Here is a 23293-nt window from a genome sequence, read left to right as displayed (position 1 = left end):
GGTACAACTCAGCTGTTCTGGCTCAAACTCTTCTTCCAGCTGACTTATTTAATCTGACTTCTCTCTCAGCCCAGAATTGCTCTGCTTGGCCTCAAACTAACTCATCAATCTGTTCTAATCTTCTGGCTTCTTCTCATTTTCTGGCCCATTCCTGTCTTTGAGTTTTCTCTCTCTGCAACCTATCTCTATATTACTGTCCTGGTAAAAACTGCCTCCTCTCTCTGTAAAACTACCTGTTAAGTAGCTTCCCTTTCCTCTCTTCTTATAAGAGTTTGGCATAATCTATTCTGTCAAATCTGATTCGTCACCTTTTCTGCCACTCAATTAGACATCATTTTCAAACATGGGTGCTTCCTTCTACAAACTAACTTTACCTTTGTTTGGGATTAAAGGCATGTACCACCACGCCTGGACCTAAGCTTTTCTTTTCCTGATACTTGCTCTGTGCCAGGCTGACCTCGAACTCAGATCTGTTTGCCTCTGTCTCCTGGTTTAAAGGCATGCTTGTGTTTCAGCTGGTCACACAGATCTAGAAGATCTTTGGATGTGATCTCTTGCCAGAACAGCCGTGTTCTGAATTAACATTCTTCTACAAGGTGTCATAAAATATATGTGAAAATTTCCTGTAGTTCATATTTCTTTTTAACTTTTGGGAGCAAACACATTTCCTTAAGAAAAGCTATTAAAAGCTGGGTACAGTGGTATATACCTGTAATCTCAGCACTCAGGGAGGCAGAGTCAGGTAGATTACTGTGAGTTCAAGGCCAGCCTGGTCTACAAAGTGAGTCCAAGACAGCCAAGGCTACACAGAGAAACTCTGTCTCAAAAAAGAAAAGAAAAATATTAAATAGAAATGTTAATATTGTTAGGTTACCTATTTCTGAGTATTCATTTTGGATTCATTGTGTACCTTTTTATCAAAAACTGAAAGATGAGAACAGCTATAGCTTTTATTTGTTCCAGGTCATCCATTTGAAAAAAATCAGACAATATCTTTATAATAAAAGAAATGTTGATACTTTGCATTAGAACATGGACCCACTTTAATTAGTGCTGGTCTTTGTTTTGCTGACTGCATGTATTTGTGACCCTTAGATTGTAGGGAATGGAAGTGAGCAGCAGCTGCAGAAAGAGCTAGCAGATGTGCTGATGGATCCTCCCATGGACGACCAGCCAGGGGAAAGGTCACAACTGGATGGTGAAGGAGATGGGCCTCTTTCTAATCAGCTCTCAGCTTCGTCCACCATTAACCCCGTGTCTCTAGTAGGGCTTCAGAAACCAGAGATGAGCCTGCCAGTGAAACCTGGACAAGGAGGTCAGGATTATTGCATTGCTTGTGTAACTGAAGGTTATTGTTTTTAATACTCGAGTGTCTTCTGTCCTGTACCAGATTTTTAAGAACAGCATGGAAATGATAAGTTCTCTGAAAGCTCCAAATTCTAGATCTGAGAAGTTTTCAGATACATATGCCAGTTTGACTTTTCCTTTACCTGTATTTTTGATGACAACCAAAGAATTAAACAAACAAACAAAAAACAAACAAGCAAACAAAACCCAGTTGCTACAGGATACTGAGAAGGAAGTTTATCTTCAGATGGCTTAAAAAGTCTTTCAGGAAATTTGGGATGTGTTCAAAGCCAGCCTTTAGTATAAAACCTTGTCTCAGAAAATGAGAAACAACCAGTTTTTCAGGCAAGAAGACATTTGATAGCTATAGTTCATATTTCTTTGAACTTTTGGAAGCAAACACATTTCCTTAAGAAAAGCTATTAAAAGCTGTTAGAAAATGTATGTTTGTCTCAGGCCTGCATAACCTATCAGAGAGCAAGTTGGGAATGGGAGAGAAGCACAGGACAGAAAGGCTAGGACAGTCAGGAAAGCTCATCTGCAAGAGCAGCTTGTTAAATGGAATCGGGTGTTAAAGGAGATGATGCAGGAGCCGGCTGGGGACCAGAAGTGTTGTAGCTGCAACCAGAAGGCATGAGCGTTCAGGGTAACTGGATACTATATGTATATTTGCCTTAGTGTAAATTATAAAATCAAAACAAATTAGGAGATGGAATCAGGAGTTAGATCTGAAACTCAGGTCACATTTTGGATTTGGAATTAACATCAGCACATAAAATCTTGGTATTACAGTTCTAATGTAAGTTGCTTAGCTGTCATGGACATTTTTTATATCCTGGAATATGGCATACTGTCTTAATTAGTACCTGATTTTTGAACCTAAATGTGTCTTTTAGATTTTTTTTTTTTCTGTTTGTATCAATGCTATTTAAGAGGACACACATATGCCTGTTTTTTGTTTCTTTCAGATTCTGAAGTGTCAAGTCCTTTTACACCAGTGGCTGATGAGGATAGTGTGGTTTTCAGTAAACTAACTTACTTAGGCTGTGCCTCAGTAAATGCTCCTCGGAGTGAAGTGGAAGCCTTGAGGATGATGTCCATCTTGAGAAGTCAGTGTCAGAATTCTCTGGATGTAACCCTCTCAGTGCCGAATGTATCAGAAGGAACTGTGAGGTAAGGCTGGCCTGTGAAGTGCCACTGCACAAGGAAGCGCTAGCAGGTGCCGTGCTCTTACCTTCTTGAATTGCAGCCCTCACGACAAATGAATGCTCATTTTTACATGCACCGCATCCCAGCCTGGATAAAATATTAGAGATTTAAATGGCTTGGGGATAATTGAAACATAATAATTGTGAACACTTCCTCCTTTTTTAAAATGAGAAATGAAATCAGAGGAGTCTGAAAAATGAGTGTTGCTTATACTAATTCAAAGAAATAAAGATAGCCAAGCCAGATGATTGTTACCAACTAGTTAAATACAGATTTGCTAAATAATTGCAGAAAGATGTATTTATTTCAGAAAAATGACATGAACTAAAAACTTCTAATTTTACTTTCCTATTGATAAACACAGTTAAAATCTTGGCGCATCAATACTCTTTATAAGACTGAGGAAATAACTGTGTTATCACAGGGATATGAAATCAAAGTATTGTGGCTCTTGCTTTTAATCCCACTGATGTAGAGGCAGAGATAGGTGGATCCGTAGGACTCACTGACCAGCCAGCTTAGCCTGTTTGGCAAGTTCCTAGCCAGTCAGTCTTATCCCTACCTTCCCCCCCCCCCCCAGCCCCCCCAATCTCACTCTTGCACTTAGGCTTGGGTGCACACACATGATATAGATGTCTCCTGAGGAACAGCACCGAGGTTGTCTTAACTCCACATGTACTCACATACACAAAACCAAACTCTTTGTGTGTGTATGTGTGTGTTCACCTTTGTCTTGCTGTAATAGAACCCTGGAGAAATGATTAAAAAGACAAAATATTCATTTTGGCAAGTGGTTTCAAAGGTTTCAACCTAAGGTCAGCTGCTCAGTGTCTCTAGGCCTGGTGAGGCGGTGTATCACAGCAAAAGGTCTTGGTAGAGGACAACTTCTTACCTCATGGGAACCATTAAGTAGAAAGAAACCAAAAAGTAGCAGAGAAAAGATGAGCATGTCCCAGTGACCAATTTTCTCTAGCTTTGTCCTGCTGTCCAAATAATCTACCACCTCCTAAAGTAGCACTAACAACTTTCAGTATATGAGTCTGAGAAGATAGTTCATACTAAAGTCATAGAGTGGTAATGAGTATGTCTGTTTATGTGTTTATGAATCGGTACATACATGTATATATGATTATATCAGTCATTGTTTGCTGGCACTGGAATTACACATGATGTATATTAGACTTCATTTAGTTTTATATTGTGAACCTTTTGCCATATCAGTAGGTATGAAACATAATAGTAACCATTTCTAATGTTAGATATTTTAAAGGGTTTTTCTTTCTTTCTTTCTTTCTTTCTTTTTTTTTTTTTTTTTTTTTTTTTTTTTTTGAGACAGGGTTTCTCTGTGTAGTCTTGGCTGCCCTAGACTCACTTTGTAGACCAAGAGGCCTTGAATTCACAGCAATCTGCCTGCCTCTGCCTCCTGAGTGCTGGGATTAAAGGTGTCGCCAGCACGCCTGGCCTGGGTTTTTCTTTTAATGAAGAAAGCACTGTGTTATAGTAGTATCAGTTACTGTGTAAGTACTTGAGTGCTTTATAAGTGGATAATCTTGATTCTCTTAGGATAAATCTCTCATGCACTAACTAGAAATACGTTGGATTTTTATAGTAGCAGTGTAGCAGCTATATGTAGAAAGTAGGAAGTTATATAGTTAATCTGAACATACAATTTGTCTCTGGGGATCAATTTCAGAATCTCAAATTCTAGTTTCAGTTGTAATTACTTTTAATGTATATTTTAAAGAGAATGTTTATTCTAACAACTGAAATTGTACTTTGCTCTAAAACATTTTCCTTCTGTAAGAAAATGAGAAAACATATCTGTCTTGCCCCACATTCTCAGAGATTTTGTGGAAGTGTCTTTAGCCTGGGTTAAAGTGCCTTTGGGGTTCTTCCACTTTGAACAGGGCTCTCAGAACATTTCCCCATCTGTGGCTTTGCCCTACAGTATGGAAATTACAAAGTCTCTTTCTTGACCTTTCATAATTCTGTTTTTAGTGCCCTGAACAGAGTCTTGAATATTGTTGCTATCACATGCATATTTATAGAGTGAATAGATTTGGTTGAGTGGTGTCCTTTTGATTTGAATTGACTAGTATCCTTTAGGAGTTTATGTGTTGGTTTTTGAACATCAGTTTTTTTGTTTGTTTTTGGTTTTTTTTTTTTGAACATCAGTTTTTGTGCTTAGTCGTTCACTGTAATTTTTTTTACTTTTACAAATAGAACATTTCTTTTAAGAAGATAATCAGATAGGAAGGGGCCAGTCTCTTTTGGTAGTCTTAATTTATGCATTGATCTTGCCTCTATTTAGTTGCATGTTACAAGAATTACATTTGCTGCTGGGCAGTGGTGGCACATGCCTTTAATACCTACAGTTGGGAGGCAGAGGCAGGCAGATCTCTGAGTTCGAGACCAGCCTGGTCTACAGAGTGAATTCCATGACAGCCAGGGCTACACAAAGAAACCCTGTTTTGAAAAAACCAAACCAAACCAAAAGAAAAAGAATCATATTTTCTGGTCTTAATACTTTTCAGCATGCCTCTCCCAAACATACAGCTGTCTAGATTTAGTACCATGGAGTTCTGGAATCAATACCTTCAGCATCCATGGGTGACTTCTATATCACAACATTAGCATGGCTAGCATACTAAAAGTGGCTTGCATGATTGTCTTTCTGGACAGATCTCTTGAGTCCTAATAGAAAGTTGCTTATAATTAATCTCTTCCTTTTTTCTCTGATTAGACTTTTAGATCCTCAGACTAACACTGAAATAGCAAACTACCCTATCTACAAAATCCTGTTTTGTGTCAGAGGGCATGATGGAACCCCCGAGAGCGACTGTTTTGCATTCACTGAAAGTCACTATAATGCAGAGCTCTTCAGGATACACGTCTTTCGCTGTGAAATACAAGAAGCTGTAAGTCTTTAGGAAAGAACTATGAATGAGATTTTGCCACTGTCTCTGTTGCTGCAAGTGCCACAGGACAGGGAAATGAGCCAGTGGTAAAATGCTTGCTGCAGAAGCATGAAGACCTGAATCGCATCCCCGATACCCACATTAAAAAGCTAGGCAAGCGCCAGGCGTGGTGGCACACGCCTGTAATCCCAGCACTCGGGAGACAGAGGCAGGTGGATCGCTGTGAGTTCAAAGCCAGCCTGGTCTACAAAGTGAGTCCAGGACAGCCAAGGCTACACAGAGAAACCCTGTCTCGAAAAACCAAAAAAACAAAAACTAGGCAAGCATAGGTGGATCCTGGGTGCAATGGCAGCCATTCTAGCCTAAACAGAGTTCCAGGTTCAGTGAGAAACCCTGTCTCAAAATATAGAAACTAATAGGTAAAGACAGCCAACTATAACCTCTAACCTCCGTGTGCACGCACACCAGTGAGCACACCTGTGCGTGTTCACCTGCACTAGCAGCATACTCATATGCAGTTGCACGTGCATTGCTGCCAGAGGCCTGTTGGTGATCTGTTGGTTTGATTAGGTCCACTTGCTTATCCTAACTGGCACATTTTCAAGATGTTTTATTAGGAGCATGTCCTAAACTTGTTAGAGCCTTGCTTGTTATCAGAAGTGTATCTACATAGGTTCTAGCATTGGGGAAGTGTTTTTTGTTAGATTTCTGATATTTTTAACTTTCTTTTTAAATGCTTCTTTGATGATTTTGTTTTAGAAACCTAACAAATTAGGCAGTTAACTGAAAAAAAATCTATAAGGGAAAGACAAGTGATTACCTTCTCTCAAGTAAATAAACATTTAACCTTAATAAAGTACTGTCTACTTTTAATATAGTTATTGTGATTGCATATTTGTGTACATGATGCAGGGCTTGGGGCATGGAAGCTGTTGACAACTTTGGCATTTGTCCTCTCCTTCCACCCGTACGGAGTATCAGGGATCCCACTCCAGCCACCAGGCATGCAGGGAAAGTGCCTTCGCCTGTTGTATCATCTCCTTTACACCAAAAGAATTTTGTAAAGTACAGACCTCCTCAGTGGCAGCCTGATGAGTTTCTCCCACTTCCCACTGCCCAGATCAAGATGCAGAGCACACCCAGCATTCGGGAGTGATCCCTTATGTACGCCCTCGCCCACCCCACCCCCACAAAAAATTATATTCTGAGCTGTATCCCAGAAGTTGGTTTTTCTTGTTTCATGTAAAGGATATTGTGCAGTAAATGCTTTTGTGAGTCACTGGGGGGAACATGTTTTCTGTCTTAATGATAACAGCCAGTTTCCTGCCATGTCTGCTTATAGGTAAGCCGGATACTCTACAGTTTTGCCACCGCCTTCCGCCGCTCTGCCAAGCAGACTCCACTCTCAGCCACAACTGCACCGCAGACTCCTGACAGTGACATCTTTACCTTCTCTGTGTCTTTAGAAATAAAAGAAGATGATGGTAAAGGGTATTTTAGGTAAAGTATCTCACACTATTTATTTTGTTGAATTTATTTAGTACATTAGTATTTGTGGTACACTAGGTCAGATTAGATAACTTTCATACTTGAAATGATTACTTCTGCAGGGGTAAGACAATGAAAGTGATAAAGGGAGAAAAGATAGATTAACAGTATCTTTTTTTTTCTTTCTTTCTTTCTTTTTTTTTCTTTTCTTTTTGGTGTTTCTTGACAGGGCTTCTCTTAATGCCCTGGCTGTCCTGGACTCAACATTTATAGGCTGGCCTTGAACTCACAGAGATCTACTTGCCTCCGCCTCCTATATGCTGGGATTAAAGGCTTCCATACACAAGAGATTGTCTCTCTAGTCGCCTAGCTATACTGTCAGTGTTCAAATAATTTTTGTTTGTTTGTTTTTGGGGTTTTGTTTTGTTTGTGGTGTTTTGTTTGTTTGTTTGTTTTTTGGGTTTTTTTTTTTTGAGACAGGGTTTCTCTGTGTTCACCTTGGCTGCCTAGACTCACTTTGTCGACAGGGATCTGCCTGCCTCTGCCTCCCAAGTGCTGGGATTAAAGGTGTGCGCTACCACCACCCGGCTGTTCAAAGCATCTTTTAAAAATCATCTTATGTAATATCTGTTACTATATTATTTTAGTCAGATTGGCTGGCTGACAGCTAATAAAAATTATGGCCAATATTAAGTAGACTACATTTATAGCTATATTTTGTCTTAGTTAGGATTTACTATTGGCTGTAGTGACCAAAGCAACTTGGGGAGAAAATGCTTTATTCAGCTACCCTTCCACATAACAGTTTGTCATTGAAGAAAGTCAGAACAGGAACTCAAACTGGGCAGGAACCTGGTGGGGAGAGCTGATGCAGAGGCCATGAGGTTTGCTCCTCCTGCTTACTCAGCCTGCTTTCTTACAGAGCCCAGAACCAGCAGCCTAAGAATGGTACCACCCACAATGGGTTGTGCCCTTTCCCATAAATCAGTAATTAAGAAAATGGCCTATAGGATTGCTTACAGCCAGATTTGTATGGAGGCATTTTCTTTCTTTCTTTTTTGTTTTTTGAGATGTATTTATTTATTATGTACACAGTATTCTGCCTGCATGCCAGTAGAGGGCACCAGATCTCAATTTAGATGCTTTTGAACGACCATGTGGTTTCCGGGACTTGAACTCAGGACTTCTGGAAGAGCAGCCAGTGCCCTTACCCTCTGAGCCATATGCCCAGCCCTGGAGGCGTTTTCTTAATTGAGGCTCCTTCATCAGCTAACTTTAGTGTGTGTCAGCTTGACATAAAACTATTCAGCACAATTTGTCTTGCTTTTTGTTTTGTTAATGCAGTTGGTTGGTTTTTATTTAAAGATCTTTTGGTTTCTGACATCTGGTTTTACCATTAAAGTTTATCTAAACACATTAGGAAAAATACGGGCTTTGTCCCAAATCTAGCCTTTATATACAGTTAAAAACAAGTTTGGTGTTCATCTCATTATTTTATTAATTCATTCATTTATCCTTTGAGAATGGATATCATAGTATAAGCTAGGCATAGTGTAGTGATCCTGTTACCATTCTGGAAGGCAAAAGCATGCCAGTCTTTGAATTCAAGGCCCTCCCTGACAGCATGATCTACAGATCACGTTCCAGGGCAGCCGGTGCGAATCATGGGAAGCCTGTCCTGAAAAAGAAAGGGGGAGAGCGAACCTCAAAATGGCAGCTCAAACTGGCCTCAAATTCACAGTAGCCCTCCAGTCTCAGCCTCCCAGCGGTGAAAATACAGGTGTGAGCTTCCATGCCTGGCTGGTTTGGTTTTTAAATAAAATATCTTTGAGTAATAGGAAGAACCCTGAAATAAAAATAAAAATCTGTGTTTAATTGCTGCCACTTGTAACTGTGTGGCCATTTTGAAGTTCCTTACCCTCTTCCGCCTACCTTACTTGTAAAATGCAGTGGCTAGATGGGGATCCTTTGTGTCTAAAGGTAAGTTATGGTTGCAAGATGACTTTTTTTCCCATATAGCTCATCTCATAAAATGAGTGATCATAATTAATAATTCCATGTACAAATCTTCCTCATAAAACTACACAAAATCAAATTATGAGTGATCTCTAATAATCACTTGTCAGTGAAAAGTATAATAGCTGACTGGTTTTGTCTGAAACTGCTGTCTTTTTTACTTGTCATGCCGACTGGTAGCCAACTTCATTACTAGAAAAAAGAAGTAAGTTTTAAAAAGCAGCACATAAAATTTTACCCCTGAAAAACTTTGAAAAACAATTGCTTGGAGCTGGGTGTGGTGTTGTATACCTTTAATCCCAGCACTTGAGAGGCAGAGGCAGGCTCATCACTGTGAGTTGAAGTCCAGCCTGGTCTACAAAGTGAGTCCAGGACAACCAAGGCTACACAGAGAAACTTGGTCTGAAAAAAACCAAATTGGTTGGCTGGTTCATTGTCTGGCTGGTTACTGTTTGCCTGCTTGATTGATTTGTCTCATTTAGCCTTCCAAGCAACTCAACCAGATAAAATTGTGCCTCGGCCTCCAAGGTTAGATCTTGATCATATCTCTTTAAGGATTACAGTGAGGAGTAAATGTAAAGTTCCTCATTTAGGCAACATAGTCACAGCATAAGAAATGCAAATGAGCCCCTGATGTGCAGTAAAGTGAATTCCCACTGATTATACTTTCCATTCTGCTCCTCATAGTACAACAATCCTTTTAGGTTTATGGCATCAGAGATGACTTTGTACTGAGTTGTGTTGTTCTGTGGCACCAAAGACTGAACCCAGGGCATACTAGGTGAGCACTCTACAGCTGAGCTGCATCTTACTCAGCCTGTTAGTGCTAAGATGGGTTATGTTTACTTGTGCTTAGCTAGCCTTGGCCTAAGGCACTTAAGGACAGTTGAAAATAGAGACCTGTTTGCCAGAAATACTTAACCGTTTGGAGTGCAAATTTTTTCTCTGAACATGTTTGTCATTTCTAAACTCCTTTGCCAGGATTCTTAGCTTTATAGTGAAAGTGTTAATAGAATATTAGATTGGCAAGTAACACAAATGCATATGCACTTCAAGGATTATCTAACAGTTTTAGCTACTCAGGTATCCTTATCTGCCAACAGTTCTGTTCCCATTAAGTTGGTGTTTTAAAGCGCTTAGACTTGCTGCACAGTGGCACTGTTACCTTTGAGGATAGTGCATTGAGAGCTACAGAGTATGTGAGAGATTAGGTGATTATTTTGGTTAAGTGTCTTTGAAAGAATATTTTAATATTTTTTTAGGCTGGAGTTTATTAGCTACTCATTTTAATAACAACAATGTGAATAATAATAACATAAGGCTTTCACTACCTAAGGACAGTAACTTGACATGGCTAGGCACTAAATTGGTCACATATTTTTCAACCTGTCATTTATTTATTTATTTTTTTATTTTTGCTATTACTTGTAAACCAGTGAAAAGGATCAGAAATGTAAGCTCTTTATAATAATTGTTATCATATCTGACAAGAAAATTTTTTGCAACATTAATGAAGTATATTGGCCTTACAGTGCTGTTCCGAAAGACAAGGACAGGCAATGCTTTAAACTTCGCCAAGGAATCGATAAGAAGATTGTCATCTGTGTGCAGCAAACAGCTAACAAAGAACTTGCTATTGAAAGGTAAACATTTCTCTTTATTTAGCTTAAATATGAGTTTTGGTTTTTACATGTCTAGTAGAGTAGTCATATGCTATTAAATAATGTATTTGCAAAGTATTTTGACCTCTTGATAATTGTGCTTATTGTAATGAGTGTTTTCATTACCCTGAAATGACTCTTAAAAATCTTCAGTTAATACAGCTAGTCTCCAATATGTAATAATAAAAGATAAAATATGCTGAGCTCAGGTAAAGATGATGATTGTGACAATATTGATATTTTATAATGCCCTTTTGCCATCCATAAGTAAATAGTTTTTAAATGAGATAACTTAAAATATACCTGTATGTTATTAATGTTAACACAAGTTTATGCTAGTTCTTTTTCCCCCCACAGGTGCTTTGGTCTTCTCCTTAGCCCAGGAAAAGATGTCCGAAATAGTGATATGCACTTGTTGGATTTGGTGAGATTTTTGTTGTTGTTGTGGGTTCTTTTGGTTGTAGTTGGTTTTTATTAGAAGGTAATAACTATTTCTATTTTAGTATATTAGTTTACTTTATCACATTGCACTCAGAACATGTTTATATAAGTGTTCATGTAATCTGCAAAGCAGTGCATAAAGATAAGGGGACTTCCTTGTTCTTCACATGGGGTTTACAAGTATGACTTTGAATGAGTGGCTCAGCCTTGGTGTCTTGACCTGTATAGTGACTATAATAATTTTTGTTTATTCATGAGGTAGGGTTGATGTGAAAATCAAACTGCTGTGCCCTTTATCTACAAGTAGGAGTAATTGTACGTGGTGGCATATACCTCTAATTCCAGCCCTTGGAGTCTGAGCTGGTCGCACAGTAAAACCTTATTTTTTAAAAAAAATCAAATAAAAAAATGAATGCAAGTAGTGGGAGTTATTAAGATTATTGCTAGTATCTGAAAATAGTTATTTGCAAACTAAAACTTATGTGGTGATCATTCTGTTGACAGAAGAATTCAACATAGGATTTTGCGAGGTAAATTTCACCAATATTTTTTCCATTTGATGTGATTTATATACATTTACCTTACACATAACTTTAGGAACAGTTATACAATTAATTGATGTATCTTTAATCTTAACTGTAAGCACTCACATGCAACTCTATCTTTAAACAAATTTGTGATAGTTGAGCAGCTTTACTCAGGGCTACATCCGTGCCTCTCTGTTTTACAACACTGTTCAGTAGAAGACTGTTTTACTGTCTTTTGAGTTTCAGCACACAATGAAAAGCAAGATGCCACAAGAAAAGCTGCCTGCACTGTGGATTGTGCATGCAGTAGTAGATGATGCCTTCAATACTGGAGAGTCAGTAAATCTGACTGAATGTAGTGGCTGTACTTGTTTGATTATTGATATTGTATATCTCAGGAGGAAGAAATGATATGGAAAGAATTAAGTACTAAACACTATAAGTTATTTCATCGTAGAGTCATTATTAATAGCATAGGAATCCAGAAACTACTAGACTTGAATCATTTCCTCCACTAATCAAATTTTGTACTTCAGCTGCTAATATGAAAATTAGGTTTATTTATTTCAGATCATCAAGATAAAAATGAATATAAGGTTTTAGAGGGCCATTCAGATTTCATTAATGGTTTGCTGTTTCATCCCAGAGAAGGCCAAGCAATTGCAAGTGTGAGTAATTACTGTACCTGCAGTGATGACCTTGGAAGGAAGGCAAACAACCCATTGAATTCTTTTCCTCTGGAATGAGTGTGCTGGCATCCTGAGGAAGCTTTAAAATAGTTGGTTGCAGAGGCAACCATAGTTCGGTTTTATGCCTTTTGGGCATAATTTGTTCCTTGAATCAGAACAGGTACCATTAATGTCAGTACACTCGTGCTTTGTAAACACCTTCAAAGTAGAAGCTATTACAGGAAATGATTGGTTAATTTGGGATATAATTTGGTCAGTTAGCCTTTTCAAGTGAACCCAGCCGACTTAGTCATTAGTCAGGTGGTTTGCAGTTAGTAAAACTTGTTTGCAACCCCTGGTTATTCTGATACAGGACAAATCAATTTCAAATCACTCCATTTTCATTGGTTATGAGACATTGGGCTCCCGTCTTTCCTAGCATAACCCTCTCCAGCAGTATGGAATGTGGAAGAGACCATAAGCAGTTGTTCTGGATGACTTGAAATTTAAAAAATTTTGCTCTACTTTAGATTCCTGATGCTTTTAATATGTACTTTGGAAACCTCTGTATTGTATATCAAATATACTATAAACCCTTAAAAATCAGTACAATCCTTATCAAAATTATGTGTTTTGAACTCCAGTTTTATTAAAGCCTCAAGATAAGGATGAGCCCACGTTGGCATTAAGGTTTACTTCTTTTCTTTTCTTTAGGAGTCTATGGGCAAAAGTTCAGATGGAAAGTCATATGTTATTACTGGAAGCTGGAATCCTAAATCTCCACATTTTCAAGTTGTGAATGAAGAAACTCCTAAAGGTGGTACAGTGGTTTTGGTTTTGTTTGTTTGTTTTTTAAGACTTATTTATTCTTACATTACATGTATGGATGTTTTGCCTACATATATGCTTGTGTAACATATTCGTGCCTGATGTCAACAATGTCAACAGAGTTCAGAAGAGTATCAAATCTCTTGAAAATGGAGTTACAGTTAATTTTGCTTCAATGTGGGTGCTGGGAATTATATGTGGTTCCCCCAAAAGATCAGCAAGTCCTGTTAACCTCTGAGCACCCCTTCAACCCCCAGGCGATACTGGTATCTTTTGTTTAGGACATGGGCTTTGTGTAGCCCTGGCTGTCCTGGAACTTGCTATGTAGAACAGGCTTACCTCAAACTAACAGAGATCCTCTTGCCTTGGCTCTCAAGTGCTGAAATTAATGGTGCTCACTACCACACCTGCTCTGGCCTGGTTATTGAGACGTTTTACGTACACATCTTGTTATTAGGAAGTCTTTCTTACTTATGAAAATAAAAAATTTTAATAAATATTGAATTTCTTACATTATATTCTTTTGTTTATTTGTTTTTTGAGACAGAGTTTCTCTGTGTATCTTTGGCTGTCCTGGACTCTCTTTGTAGACCAGGATGGCCTCGGAGTTACAGCAGTGTGCCTGCCTCTGCCTCTCTGAGTGCTGGGATCAAAGATGAGCACTGCACCCAGCTTACATTTTATTCTTGAATTTTCTTAAATTCTTTCATTTTTTAAAAGGATATGTATGAGCAGCGCTCTATTTACATGTACACCAACATGCCAGAAGAGGGCATCAGATCACATTATAGATAGTCGTGAGCCACCATGTGGTTGCTGGGAATTAAACCAAGGACCTCTGGAGGAGCAGTTAGTGCTCTTAGCCTCTGAGCCATCTCTCTAGGCCTTCTCAAATTAAAAGTTTTTAAATTTAACCTAAAACAATATTTTTGCTTATTCATTTCCCTTTCTTTCCTTTTTCTTTTCCCTTTTTTCATTATATTTATGTATTTTTATATGTGTATGGGTGTGTGTGTGTGTGTGTGTGTGTGTGTATGTATGTATGTAGATGTGTGTGCTGGGGAGGGGAGTGTTAGCCAGGACATATGTGGAGGGCAGTGGAAATTGGTCCTCTCTTCCATTGTTAATCTGAGGGTTGAACTCAGCTCATCAGGCTTGATGGCAGGCACTGTTTCCTCCTCAGCCATCATTGCTTGCCTTCTCTTATGAGTAGAGTTCTAAAATTTGGTTTTGTAGAGATAATCCCTGCATATATGGTTAAAAAAAAAATTAAACGATTATATATAGAGAAAAGTCAGTCTGCCATAGTCCATTCTCACAAAGAGACTCAAAGCTGTTTCCTAGGCTGCTTCTAAGATAGTTTCTATAGGAATATTTTTCTAAGTCGGCTTACTGAGTACTGTATACACAAGTTTTCTCATTTGGGTGTGGTGTCGCACACCTTTGATCCCAGCACTCAGGAGGCAGAGGCAGGCAGATCTTTGTGAGTTTGGTCAGCCCCGTCTACAAAGTGAGTTCCAGGACCAAAAAACCCAAAACAGACAAACAACAACAACAAAAAGACAAAAAGCAAAGATACCTTAAATACTTAAAAGCAATTACTTAAGTGATTATATGAACAAATATGTTTCTTCCTTTTTTTTTTTTTTTTTTTCCTCGCTGTTTCTCTTCCTCTCTAGATAAAGTGCTGTTCATGACAACAGCTGTGGATCTGGTGATAACAGAAGTACAGGAGCCTGTTCGATTTCTCCTAGAGACCAAAGTCCGTGTGTGCTCACCTAATGAGAGGTTGTTCTGGCCCTTCAGCAAACGGAGCACTACTGAAAACTTCTTTCTGAAACTGAAGCAGGTACTTCATCTCCCAGGCTACCTGAGGCTGTTGATCATTTATTGTTAGACCTTTCAAATAGCCATATTTCTTTTAAACATATTAGGAAGGAAAATCATCTCAAACTTTGCTCACTGGCGATACTCTTCAACTTTCGTGAAGCCCCAGGGCTCCATGTGTCCTCATTTGACGTCATCCTGAAGAGCATGTAGCCCTCCTAAAACTGTAGAGCTGATAAAAGTGTGCTCCCCCATTTCTTATTTCACCTCATTCAGGATGGTACGCCTCTGAATGTAAAGGTTTTTTTTTTTTTTTACCTTCCTCACTCCCCTACTATGTCTGTTGAAGGAAGTTTGGTTTCTTTTTCTTAATTTCTTTCTTTCTTTCTTTTTTTTAAGTTTTGAACTTACATTTTTCCTTTCTGGAATGTCCAGCTAGTTCTTTAGTGTGTTTTTCTTTTGTTTTAGTGCTTTTCATTTTCTCCTGAGATTTTGTTTTGTTTTGTTCTTTTTTGAGCAGATTTTTATTTGACACACTTGAGTGTTATATACTATATCTCCTTAGAAATCACTGAATGGTGCTTAGGGAATGATGAGTAATATCTTCCTCTTTGTCTGTGTTGTAACTTCAGATTACATATTTATGACATTTCAGGTTTTGTTGTGTTCTTTTGATCGTTGTCCTTGCTTTTTTTCTTACATGACACTTTACTTTGACAGGAGTCAATTGTTCTGTGTGTCTTCATGGCCGCTTCAGCCATTGCTGTTGTCTCCTTGTCCTCTGCCCCCTCCTCCCCCTCCTCCTTCATGGGCCTGCTTCCCTTCCCTTCCCTTGTCTTCTCCTTTTCCTCTGTTCTTCCTGTTCTACCATGGGTCTGTACCATCAGCCCTACTTACTTTACTTTGCAATGTAGCCAATTTTCTTGAAAGAAGTTAGGGTCCCTTTTGACCTAAATTGCTAATCCGAGTTCTCATTTCTTCTTACTTTTCTGCAGCATTTGACATAGATCATCTCTTCTTTCTCTTTAAATACCTATTTCTCTCTTAGTTTTAGGACGTCTCAGACTTACCCCACCCTCAAATGCTCTGCTTGCCTATCTTTAGTGTTGCAGTTTAGGCCGTTATCTAATAGTTTCGTAGGCCAAGAATTTTACTCTTTTTTCCCCTTTCTGCCCCTTTATCCATTGTTTGAGGAGATCCTATTACCTTCAAGACATCCTAAGTCTGACCACTTCTCTGCATCTGAATATTTGCTAGCCCTCGTTCACTGCCATCACTTTTCACCTAGATGATGCTAATATCCTCTTTAGTCATCTCTCTGTTTCTGTCTTTGTCCCTATGGACTATTAGGTCAGATCAAACAATTTTTTTCTACTCTAAACTTTTTATTCTTATTTGTTAAAAGTCAAAATTCGTTCTTTTTTTTAAAAGCCAAAATCCTTATCAGATTTTGACTGGTGTCTTTTGCCTTCTAGGTCCAAGCAGATAATTCTTTCTCTTCCTTTTCCTGGTATACTCTGCTCTAGGAACATTCTTTTTTTCTTTGTTTGTTAGTTTGTTTGTTTTTTTCTTTTTTTTTTTTTTAAAGACTTATTTACTGTATATGTATACAGTGTTCTGACTACATGTATGCCTGCACATCAGAAGAGGGCACAGATCTCAGTATCGATGCTGGGAACTGAACTCAGGACCTCTGGAAGAGCAGCCAGTGCTCTTATCCTCTGAGCCATCTCTCCAGCCCCTCTAGGCACATTCTTAAGGACTCAGTCATCAGCTGTTCCTTATCAACTACTCTTACTTGCAATACTTTCCCCTGGATTATACTGGCTAATGCTTATTTCTGCCTCATCCTTCTTCCCTCCCATGTTTAGTGCTACAGTTTGCCTACTCTTCCTTTAGTACTGCCTGTATCCAGCAACACACATTCATGTGTCCGTGCATGCTTATGTGATATAACATGTAGAACCAGCTGTCATCTTTATATGATACATATCATGTAATATATTTATTTTTATTCTTAATGTTTCTTAGCCATTTTATAATCTCTGCTAAGGCAATATTCACAGATTTATCCTAAGTACTTATAACATCTCATTCATGGCTGGAGAGATGGCTCAGAGGTTAAGAGAACTGTCTGCTCTTCCAGAGGTCCTGAGTTCAATTCCTAGCAACCACATGGTGGCTCACAACCATCTGTAATAAGATCTGGTCTCCTTTTCTGGCCAGCAAGCACACATGCAGTCAGAACACTGTATGTATAATAAATAAATAAGTCTTTTAAAAAAGAACAAAATAAATAAATATTTTTTAAAAATTTGAAAAACAAAAAAACCCATCCTAATTACTTAGATAACAGTCATTATTTTTATTCATTTCAGTAAGTATTTCTTGAGTTTATGTGCTTGTTACTTGGACTATCTATTATACAAAATTCAAATTAAAGTATTATGTGTGGATTCACTTCAATGTACATTGTGCTATCGATATAAATTTTGAATCCATTATATCCAAATTAGTTCTGATGAGTATATTTAGGACAAAAACAAGCAAAGTTGGAATAAGGATTTCTTTCCAGCATTGTCTAAAGAGGCAGAATAATGCTGCATCTCCACAGGAGCAAGGGGTTAGCTTAAGATCAGTATCCTGGATTTTAACCAATGGCCAACTTCGTGAGTTCGAGCAACTTTTTTCAACTGTGTCTCTCTGTTTACTGAATTCTACATTGTCAACAATAGTAGAATCTCTCTTTATACTGTTACTGTGACATTAATAAGAAGTTCTTTAAAGTTTGGATTGGAAATTTTCCATGCATTTTAGTTGAGAGGTACTGTGGAGCCTCTTGATGTGACAAAACCAAAAAACTCTATAAGTCATAAAATGAAAACATTGTTTAACCGTTATTTACTCATTTAGAAAGCCTTATGCAGGGGCTGGAGAGATGGCTCAGAGGTTAAGAGCACTGACTCTGGTCCTGAGTTCAATGCCCAGCAACCACATGATGGCTCACAACCATCTATAATATGATCTAATGCCTTCTTCTGGAATACAAATGTATATATAATAATATAAATCTTTAAAAAAACAAAAACAAAGAAAAGCCTTACACATTTAAGGTTGGCCTCAAATCCACAATCCCTTCTGCCTCAGTTTCCTGAGTGTTAAGAACTATAGGTTATGCCACAACCAGTTACAGTTGTTGTTTAGATGGGAGAGCAATACCTAGGAGGAGCACTTCAGAAACCAAACCAGTTTGCAAGTGTTGTCACACATTTAGGGAGTGGTGGGAAATTATTTACTTACTTATTTTGGTTTTTCGAGACAGGGTTTACTTCTGTAACAGAGCTCTGGCTGTCCTGAACCAGACTAGCCTCGAACTCACAGAGATCCTCCTGCCTCTGCTTTCTGAGTGCTGGGGTTAAAGTCCTGCACTGCCACACCCAGTGAAATAAGTGCTCTGAAGTATCTACAGTGACTCTAGTATTGAGGAGTGTCTTAGAACTGCTAGTTTTTGAATAGTGGCTCAGAGACTGTCATTATGTATTATAGCTTAGGCTCCCTCCCAGCTAGCTTGACTACCGCAACTGGATATTCTAGTCTGTATCGTGCCATGGCTGGTCTGTTACTTCTCACTCAGTCCTGGGACCTGTTTCATTTACCTCTGTGTCGTGCTGACGCAGTTCTTATTTCTGCTCATAAGTCCCACCTTTCCTGCCTCAGCTATTGATTGTCAGCTCTTTATTAGACCAATTAAAAGGTGATGGTGGTCTATGTTTACCAAATACTGGAGCGGGTGATGCTTCATATAAATAACAATTCCGAGGTCCAGACAGTACGCAGTGCTCTTTCAGAAAGCAACATTTGAATAATACAAAAACCACCTTTATACAGTGTGCAAAAAGATGACTCCAACATCTCCCCCTTTTAGTCCAATAAAAGGCTCTTCTTATAACATCTCAATAAAGTATATACAATAAGGACAATTTGAAGAACTGTCAGATTAGAATTACATTTAAAATGTCTAGTCCATATTTATTTGGCAACTTTGGAGAAAGTACTCTAGTATCTGTCCTGTCTTGTTTAGGTCAAAGTTCTGTACCTAGATCATTTTCTATCATAACTTGCATTACCAACGTAAAAATATCTTTTTAGACCTTAAAACATTTTCGTAAATCTAAAACAACTTAAGCTTATATGTGAGATTAACTGTCTAGTCTTCGACCCCCCTGCAAAGGATAAATACTACCTGTGCAAACAGGAAGTGCAGAGCAAGCAGCTCTTAAAAACTATACCTATGACAGAGACTGATGGCTGCTTGGACAGTCACCTAAGATTCCTCTGTAACGCTGGGGCATCCATCTTCAGCCTACAGGCCCAGAATATTTGGCACACTTTTCGTGAAGCAGGACTTACGAAGGACTGCCATATCTTGTCTCTACAAAGTTGTTCAATCGACTTCCCAGTGTCCTGCTTGTCCACAGTAGTCGAGGTAAGGACAGATTTTTGCCCAGTGTTAGCTTTGCCACATTTGAAGCAAGCTCCATGTGGAAGTTCTTCAGTACCCATCATTTTCTTTGAAGGGTAATGGTGGTGCTGCCAGAACAGAAGCTGACATGTCTCTCTGTCAGAAAAGCCTTTTGTTTGTTTGTTCTTGTTTATTGTTTTTTGAGATATATCTCTTTGTGTAGCCTTAGCTGTCCTGGACTCACTTTCTGGACCAGGCTGGCCTCAATCTCACAGATCCACCTGCCTCTGCCTCCCCCAAGAGCTGGGATTACAGGCGTGTGCCACCATGCCTGACTAGAAAAGCTCTTTGTTAACATCTTAAATGCCTTATTATGTAGATCTCTGAAGAGTTTAAAGACCATTTATCTGTCTAAAGTAAATCTAAATAGGCAAACCTTGCTTGTTTCAAACATCTACAGGAAGCTAAATAAAACTTATTTCTGTAATTAACTAAATTAGTACCTAATAAGAGTATATTTTTTATTATCAGTGACTAAGTACTAATTTGTATTTCTTAATTATCCTAAACAGTTTTTAATAGTAGCTTTCAAAAGGAATAGAACTTTACATCAAGTATTTAAATGAGTTGTATATATACAGTACTTTAACCAAGAGTTGAAATGTATATACAGTATGCGTAGCAAACATACCCTTAAATTTTTATCAACATACGAAAATTCATACCAGTGTAAAATATTTGAGATTTGTAGTTGCTTTCTAGTCTAAAAGTAGATTCAGTAATCAACTTCTTTTCTGTCTTTTCATCCTTATATCCCCCTTTTGTGTGTTCATCCCCTCTCCCTCTTTGTCCCCCTAACACTAGATAGGAGAGAAAGAAAGAAAGTGATCCCAGAATCAAATCTCCTTTTCTTTGTTTTGTTCTTGACTGTGCCCATTAACTACTACTTGTAACCAACCCTCCTAAGTGATAACAAACATCTGTCATATACCAAACAAGTGAAAGCCATCCACCCCACCTCTTGGGACTGGCTTGTTTTGTTCTTAAAATTGCTTCCTGCTGTCCAGGGTTGACAGCATTTTGGGGGACCCTAAGAATATTGAGGTATAGGCCAAGTCCTATGAGAGCTAGCTCTGTCATTTTCTGTCCAGTCTCTGTGTGATAGAAAAGTACAGGCTTAACTGAAATCCTGGCTGAAGCAGTGTATGTGCCTGGACCATCTGAGCTAGCTACTTTGATGTTGTTCTGGATGCAGATTTTTGAGAAAACAGCTACTGAGGCAGTCTGTGATGCTGGATGATCTGTGCTACTTTTTTTTTTTTTTTTTTTTTTTTTTTTGTGGTCTTAATTGGTATCTGGTTCTTTTTCTGAAAACACACAAACTTAAAAGTATATATATTTCTGTATTCACATATATGGAATGTGTGATGTGCACAATAAAGATGATTCTCTGTTCTTTGTTTGAGCAAGTGAAAGGCATATATATAACTATATAACCAAACTGTAATATAAATTTCCATCCGTGCCATATGGAAGGATGTCATGTAACAGTAAGTCATGAGGACTCGGAGCCAACAGTATTTATGGGCCACACAGAGATATTCATGTCTCAGCAGTCTCAGAGCTGTTCCCATGTAGAGGGATCAGCATATACATCACCTAATTTTGTTATTTTTCTTGGTCTCTTCCTTCCTGTCTGTAGCTAAGATTTTTGAGAGGTCTTCCCCAGTCAAATCTGATCTTTATTAACTTTGAGGCAGTCTACAGCTTTTCATTTCCTGTTGACACAAAAGCATAACCTCTCACCCAACACAGTACAGTTTTTGACTTTCATTCTGAAGTTAACTGTAATATGAAATTAATAAAGCAACTTTCTTCAACCCAGCTAGTTCCCAAATAATGACACTGAGAGACTGTGATTTATTTATTAGCTTAAATGCACAATAACTGGGCATTGTTATTCTATTCTAATCCTACAAGTAATCTAACTGCCTCTGGGCCAAAATCCTCATAGTATTTGCATTTCTGGCCCTCTGTGCTCCAGCTGCCTTTTCCTTCTTGTGGCTGAATCCCTCTCTCCTGATTGTCTCCTCCCCTTGCTCAGACTGGAAGTCCCACCCTATTCTCCCTATTGCCCAGTTATTGGCTGGCCTGCTTTTTATTGACAAGAGTAGTAAGCCATGTTTACACAAACTGGAGACGGGGCATTCTTAGAATAAGCTTGCAATGCCATGTCTTGATTGAAACCAAAGGGTGAGATAGAGAAATCAGCATTTGAGTAATACAAGGGAAAACTTTACACCATGTACAATAGTTAACACACCCTTATAGTATAAGAGCTGGTCCTTTCTAAAATCCAGTGTTTTCAGCAGCTGTGCAACTTGGCTCATTGACATTTTAAACATTCTTTTGACATTTAAAATTTTTAATGTCAATAAAGCAATATTTAATTTATCCTTTGAGATCCCTTATCCCCCTTCTATTTTATGAACATTTCCTTTGTTTGTTTGTTTGTTTTTTTGAGACCGAGTTTCTCTGTGTAGCCTTGCTGTCCTGGACTCACTCTGTAGACCAGGCTGGCCTCGAACTCACAGTGATCCTTCTGCCTCTGCCTCCCGAGTGCTGGGATTACAGGTGTGCACCACCACGCCCGGCTATGAACATTTCCTTTAAGGAGTAGCTAGATTCTTTTACATTTGTTTGACCTGTAAAATATATCAGTTATGTTATAATATTTAAAGAAGCCTTGCATTTTACTGGATCCATATGCCAGACCATAATCCGTTTTAATCTACAAAGGTGTTTCTAATATACCCATCATTTCTAATACATGTATAACTATAGAATCAGCCTTTTCAGAACTCAAGGCAGAAGTGAAACATATCCTTCTGCCAAATTTCATTTCTTTGATTACATTTAGGACTACTTCCAGCAGGTGTGGAATTTGATTATATAAAGAACAAATAGGACAGTTTTTTATAATTCCTTTGTCTTGCCTCCAAGTAATAGAATTCTTTTTTTTTTAACTTTTGCTATTTACATAATGTCTTTTTTACAAATTTGAAGCCTCTAATATGTTTTCTATTATAATTAATTTATCTCTTCATTTCCTATTGCCAGTAACCCTGGCAAATCTGTATGAGATAGAATATGAGTTATAAATATCTGATGATGTCTGTTTCAGATTACTTGTTTCAGTTGTATAAATCACAGGAGTGATTCTGAATCATCTGGAATAAGTTCAGCAGTTTCTATAGGCAAAACAACAACGCTCTCTACATCTTGAGAGTGAGTAACTATACTAAGAGGTTCTGGGAAATCTAATAAAACCATATAATAGCATATAGTTCTGATGTCTAAACTAAAGCCTATGGACTTTGGATTCCTTTTTTTTGTTTTGTTTTGTTTTGTTTTTTTGTTTCCTTTTCCCCTTTTTGGTTTTTTGAGAACAGGGTTTCTCACTTTGGATTCCTTTTATAAACTGAAGTTACTTGCTTTTGCAATATTTGTTGTTAACTTCTTAGAAAATAAATCATTGCAAGCTTTTTCCAATCCTCATTGATAACCCATGATGTAGTAATTTCAGCATTAGTATAAGGCACTACAATCTCTGCTGGGTCTGTTCTTGTTAATTCACAATGTCTTATTCCTTTCACAATCAGACCAAAACCCTTTTCTATACAGGCTTTAAAATTTTTACTCTGTTTATATGCTATAAAAATAGCCATTCTAAGATACCTTATTTCTGCATAAGAATTCCCATGGGGAATGAGTTGAAGGCAAAATAACTATAATATGTTCCAGGTTTAGATCCAAGTGGCTCACATGTGCATCCTGTAATCTCTTTTCTGCCAGAGCCAATTCTTTTTCAGCTTCACCTCAAATTTTGCTTGGACTATTT

The 23293-nt window shown here is 38.1% G+C and overlaps 1 protein-coding gene across 1 annotated transcript in view; it reads left to right on the top strand.

Annotated features, from left to right (window-relative positions):
* The window catches only part of Rabgap1 (RAB GTPase activating protein 1), a 136743-nt gene that overhangs the window by 28160 nt on the left and 85290 nt on the right, over positions 1-23293 (top strand). The window contains exons 3-10 of the mRNA XM_051166374.1: positions 1096-1315; positions 2316-2520; positions 5300-5474; positions 6817-6974; positions 10511-10621; positions 10997-11063; positions 12990-13092; positions 14783-14952. Coding sequence (XP_051022331.1) covers positions 1096-1315; positions 2316-2520; positions 5300-5474; positions 6817-6974; positions 10511-10621; positions 10997-11063; positions 12990-13092; positions 14783-14952 — 1209 coding nt within the window. The remainder of the gene's footprint in view (positions 1-1095; positions 1316-2315; positions 2521-5299; positions 5475-6816; positions 6975-10510; positions 10622-10996; positions 11064-12989; positions 13093-14782; positions 14953-23293) is intronic.

Source organism: Acomys russatus, chromosome 24 (genome assembly GCF_903995435.1).
Source record: "Acomys russatus chromosome 24, mAcoRus1.1, whole genome shotgun sequence".
Lineage (NCBI taxonomy): Eukaryota > Metazoa > Chordata > Mammalia > Rodentia > Muridae > Acomys > Acomys russatus.
The sequence above is the reverse complement of the archived record's forward strand: the minus strand, read 5'-3'. Positions and strand labels throughout refer to the sequence as shown.